Below are 5,732 nucleotides of genomic sequence, written 5' to 3' on the forward strand. Positions count from 1 at the left end.
ACGCCAACCCAACCACACTCAATTCAATCCAACCACACTCAACCCAACCAAACCCCAACCCAACTCAACCACATTCAACCCATTCCAACCCCAAGCCAACCAGACCACACTGAACTCCAACCCGACACAACCACACTCAACCCATCCCAATCTCACCTCAAACCAACCTCAATCCAACTCAGTTCATTCACAGTCAACCCAACTGCAACTCAGCTTGACTCATCATCTTGACCCAAACTTCAATGCCCAACATTGGATTCAACAGGGGCTCAGCCATCATGCTCACATCCAAGGGGAGGGGGTTGCCAGGCCCCACACCAATACCTATATGCCCCCACACTCATCCCTACACACCTCACCCATATCTCCCGATTCCAACCTAACCCTAACTCAACCCAGTGCATGCAACAAAACTCACCCTAACCCAACCCAACCCAACACAACATAACAGAGCCCATCCCGACATAATGGAAAACAACATACACATCCATTCCTGACCCAACCCAACCCAACCCACCCAGCCCAATGCAACCCAAACCAATCAACATAACCCAACCCAACCCTATACACTCTGTCTAACCCAGTGCAGCCTATCATCTCAGCCCACATCTCCATGCCCCTGTGCCCACCATTGGCAGTGTAGATGTCAGGTTTGGATTGAGACACATCAGCGGACCTGTGGAGGGGTAAGGGGAAGCCCAGGTGTGGAATTTTACAGAGGCTGTGGTTCAGGTTTGAGATGTATCAGCAGAGCTGCAGGAGGAGGGGCAGCCTGCGGGTCAGGACTGAGGGGCATTGGCAGAGCTGGGAGGGGGAATCCCACGGCTGGGATGATAGGAGGCTGCAGGTCAGGATTGAGGAGCAGCCCCTGACCTCCCCATTTTCTCCCTGCCCAGGAGAAAGGCTCCACCTTTCTGCAGCTGGGCTCATCGACGGAGCAGCAGCTGCAGGTGATGTTCGAGGTGCTGGAGGAGTACGACTGGACGGCCTTCGCTGTCATCACCACCCTCTTCCCCGGCTACGAGGACTTTGTGGATTATATCGAGGTGCTGACCGACAGCAGCTTCATTGGCTGGGAACACCGGGGCGTCCTGACCCTCAACCTGACCGATGACCCTGATGGCTCCCGGCTCAAGCGCCAGCTGCGGGAGATCCCTGCCCAGATCCGCCTGCTCTACTGCTCCCGCGAGGAGGCGGAGAGCATCTTCCAGGCAGCGCGGGATGCCGGCCTCACCGGACCTGGCTATATCTGGTTCATGGTGGGCACGAACCTGGGTGGCACTGACTACATGCCTGAGCACCTGCCCGTCGGCCTCTTCACAGTGCTGTCGGCCGGCTGGCGGGACGACCTGCACCACCGCGTCCAGAACGGGGTGGCCATCATTGCCAAGGGTGCCGAGGCACTCTCCAGGGACTACGGCTTCATTCCCGAGTTCAACAACGACTGCCGGGCACCCAACCTCAGCCAGATCCATGAAAACCTCCACCGGTGAGTTGAGGGAGGCGGGGGACAGAGTGGGGGAGAATGTGGTGCCCATCAACGCAATCCCAACTCAACTCAACCCCAGCCACAACCCAACAGAACCAACTCAGAGGGATGGGTGGGCAGATCTACGGGAATCTGGTGCCCATCAGTGTAATCCCAACCCAACCCCACCCCGTGCAACCCACCTCAACACCAATCCACCTCAGTCAACCCCAACTCAATATAACCAACCCAACAGCAAATCCACAACAACCTGTACTGATGAGTGTGATGGGGGCAGATATGCCCATCAGCAGAATTCAACCCAACGCCAATCCAATTCGCCCCAACCCAGTCCAACCACACTCAACCCAAACCAAAATAACCAACCCAACGGGGGAGGGGACAGATCTATGACAACCTGCAATGCCCTGGAGACTGGAGTAGAAGAGGAAATGGAACATGGGGCCTTTCCTTTCTAGGGGGCACTGGCTCCAGGGTAGGAGTCTACCTGGCTTAGTGGGGCAACAAGACAGAGGGGCACCAGCAGAGCTGGGGCGTGCTGGGTCCCCCCCTAACTCTCTCCCCACCGCCAGGTATTTCATGAACATCACATGGGGGCAGAAGGATTTCTCCTTCAATGAGGACGGCTACCTCATCAACCCATCGCTGGTTGTCATCTCCCTCAACAAGGAGCGCACTTGGGAGGTGGTGAGTACCTGACCCTGCCCACCTGTCTGTCCCGCCCTCTGCCAAAGGCTTACCCTGCCCACTGCTGGAGCCCCACCCTATCCCTCTGCCCCATCCCTTACCAGAGCTCCACCCTATATCTGTGCCATGCCCCCAGCTCTGTGCCCCTCCCCCTAACAATGTCTCCCAACCTCCATCTTTCTGCCCAATGATTTGGAGGTGGGTTTGGGGTCAAGCTTGGAGGGACAGGTCTGGGGTGGGGGCTGAGTTTGATGGGCAGGTTTCGGGGGTGTCGGTGAGTTTGGAGGGAGACTGGGGGTGAGTTTTAGGGGGAAGATTTTGGGTTGAGTTTGGGGGCAGGCCTGGGGGTGTCGGTGAGTTTGGGGGGTGTCGGTGAGTTTGGAGGGGCAGGATCAGGGAGATTGGGGGAAGATTTTGGGGTGAGTTTGGGGGCAGGTTTGGGGGATGTCGGTGAGTTTGGAGGGGCAGTTTCAGGAGATTGGGGGTGAGTTTTAGGGGGAAGATTTTGGGGTGAGTTGGGGGCAGGTTTGGGGGGTGTCTGAGTTTGGGGGCAGGCCTGGGGGGTGTCGGTGAGTTTGGGGGTTTTTGGTGAGTTTGGAGGGGCAGGTTCAGGGAGATTGGGGGAAGATTTTGGGTTGAGTTTGAGGCAGGTTTGGGGGGTGTTGGTGAGTTTGGAGCGGCAGTTTCAGGGAGAGTGGGATGATTTGGGGGAAGGTTTGGGAATCATGGGGTGATTTGGAGGGCAGGGTTGAGGAATTTAGGGGGTGAGTTTAGAGGGGAAGGTTTGAGGGGCAAGGGTGACTCTGGGGTGTATCCGGTGGTGCTGGGTGAGTTTGGCGGGACCAGGGCTCAGGCCCTAGGGAGGGACCCCCAGTGAAGCCCCCCCACCCCATCCCCGTGTAGGTCGGGAGCTGGGAGCACCAGATCCTACGCATGAAGTACCCGGTCTGGTCGCGCTATGGCAAGTTCCTGCAGCCGGTGGACGACGACCAGCACCTGACGGTGGCCACGCTGGAGGAGCGGCCCTTCGTCATCGTCGAGAACATCGACCCGGCCACCGGCACATGCATCCGGGACTCGGTGCCCTGCCGCAACCAGCTGAACCGCACTGACAGGTACCCACGCTGCAAACTTCCCCACGGCAGTGCCCCCAGCCGGGCGCGCTGCCCAGCGCTGCAAGCTTCCCCTCGGCAGTGCCCCTGGCGAGGAGCTCCACCCAGTGCTGCGAACTTCCCCGTGGCAGTACCCCCGGTGCTGCGAGCTTCCCTGAGGCAGTGCCACTGGCGCTGTGAGCTTCCCCGCGGCAGTGCCCGTGACAGGGAGCTCCGCCCAGCGCTGTGAGCTTCCCCACAGTTGTGCTCTCTGTCCATCTCCATTTCTGTTTTGCTCCCTCCCCCTCCAGTCACCCCACGGACCCACTGCTTTTTGAGAAGAAATGCTGCAAAGGATTCTGCATCGACATCCTCAAGCGCCTGGCTAAGACCGTGGGCTTCACCTACGACCTCTACCTGGTCACCAACGGCAAGCACGGCAAAAAGATCGACGGGGTCTGGAACGGCATGATCGGGGAGGTGAGACATCTCTGCCCCCCAGCCTCCCTGAGCCGGGGAGAGAACCCAGGAGTCCTGGCTCCCAACCCCCCTCCTTCTAACCACTAAGCTCCACTCCCCTCCCCGAGCCAGGGAGAGAACCCAGGAGTCCTGGCTCCCAGCCCACATAGGTTGGTGCCACTTTCCCCTTTCTTGGGGATCCTCAATTTCTCTGCCTCCCTCCAGAAATCCCTGGGCACCTTGGGGGTTTCTTTCAAAGACCCCCCAGATCTCACCTGGTTGCTTCCCCTCCCCCTCAAATCCTTTCCAGAAATACCCTGCTCGCTTTGGGGTCCCACCGTAGCCCCCCTGAACTGCACAGCTGGGTTACTGGGTAAGACGGCCTAGCATTGCATGGGAGAGGGAGAATGTCCCTTTGAAGGCTCCGCCCCCCTCACTGACTCCTCCCCCTCGGTCTTCCCCCAGGTGTTTTACCTGCGTGCAGACATGGCCATCGGCTCCCTGACTATCAACGAGGAACGCTCCGAGATCATCGACTTCTCCGTGCCCTTCGTCGAGACGGGCATCAGCGTCATGGTCTCACGGAGCAACGGGACCGTCTCGCCCTCCGCCTTCCTGGGTCAGCACCTGCCGCCACCAGGGGGCGTTGTGGGAGCAGGGCAGAAACGCTGGCTGTGTGGGGAGCTCCCAGCTACTCTGGCCCCAGCCTCTGCCAGCAAGGGGGGCTGTGGGGAATAGAACCCAGGAGTCCTGGCTCCCAACCCCCACCTTGCTCTAACCACTAGAACCCCTTCCCACCCAGATCTGGGAGAGCACCCAGGAGTCCTGGCTCCCCACCCCCTTTCTCTAATCACTAGGCCCCCCTCCCCTCCCAGAGCTGGGCATAGAACCCAGGTGTCCGAGCACTGACTGTTCCTTCCCCCTGCAGAGCCCTACAGCCCAGCTGTCTGGGTGATGATGTTCGTCATGTGTCTGACCGTGGTGGCCGTCACCGTCTTCATCTTCGAGTACTTCAGCCCCGTGGGTTATAACCGCAGCCTGGCCGACGGGAAACGTGAGTCCCACCCTCACACCCGCTGCTCCGCCTGGGGACAGCAGGGGGCTGCGGGTCGGGAGTGAGGGGCACCAGTAGGGCTGGGGGGCGGGGTGGGGGGCACAGAGGTGCTGTGCGGGCTGACCCTTCCCTTGATGCTTTGCAGGCACGGGGGGCTCCAAGTTCACCATTGGCAAGTCCATCTGGCTGCTCTGGGCTCTGGTCTTCAACAACTCGGTGCCGGTGGAGAACCCCAAGGGCACCACCAGCAAGATCATGGTGCTGATCTGGGCCTTCTTCGCCGTCATCTTCCTCGCCAGCTACACGGCCAACCTGGCCGCCTTCATGATCCAGGAGGAGTACGTGGACACGGTGTCGGGGCTGAGCGACCGCAAGGTGAGGCTCCCCCTTCTGCTGCCTGCCCAATCCCCGTCCCCACCGGCCACCCCTCCCCTGCCGCCGGGAGCCGAGTGCAATCAATCCCTGGATGCTGTGAGATCCAGCCTGCGTCAATCCCGGGATCTCGCTGGGGTCAATACAGGCCTAGGGCGCGACAGAGCCCGTCTAGACAGATCCACTCGATCCCTGGATCTCAATAGAGCCAATCCAGCCCGATCCAAACACCCCACCGGTCTCGCTAGACCACAGGTCCAGTGGGTCCATGGATCTCAGCAGAGCCGATCTAGACTGATCCAGTGGATCGGTGGATCTCAGTAGAGCCAGTCTCATGCGATCCAGTCACTTCATAGATCTGATCTAGTTTGTCAGACAGTAGATCTTGCTGGATCCAGTCTAGCCTGATCATCTGATTGATCCATGGATCACAATAGAGCAGTATCACTAGATCCATCTGGTCTATGGGTCACGGTAGATCCCAGGTGATCCATGGGTCATGGTAGATCCTGTATGGCCCCGCCCAGCTGATTCGTGGGTCGCGGTAGATCCTGTATGGCCCGGCCCAGCTGATCCGTGG

At 59.4% G+C, this 5,732-nt stretch overlaps 1 protein-coding gene across 1 annotated transcript; it reads left to right on the top strand.

The window, feature by feature from the left end:
• Nucleotides 1–218: 218 nt before the first annotated feature.
• Nucleotides 219–5,251, top strand: LOC112125045 (glutamate receptor ionotropic, NMDA 2D-like; the record flags this gene model as incomplete). Its single annotated transcript, XM_026663136.1, has 8 exons — nucleotides 219–291; nucleotides 895–1,489; nucleotides 2,062–2,176; nucleotides 3,080–3,291; nucleotides 3,579–3,747; nucleotides 4,192–4,345; nucleotides 4,655–4,780; nucleotides 4,926–5,251. Coding segments are annotated over 8 exons (1,770 nt in total), but the record flags the coding sequence as incomplete, so codon positions are not given.
• Between the last annotated feature and the right edge of the window lie 481 nt (nucleotides 5,252–5,732).

This window comes from Terrapene carolina, unplaced genomic scaffold (assembly GCF_002925995.2).
Source record: "Terrapene carolina triunguis isolate 2854851 unplaced genomic scaffold, T_m_triunguis-2.0 Scaffold32643, whole genome shotgun sequence".
In the NCBI taxonomy this organism is placed as follows: domain Eukaryota; kingdom Metazoa; phylum Chordata; order Testudines; family Emydidae; genus Terrapene; species Terrapene triunguis.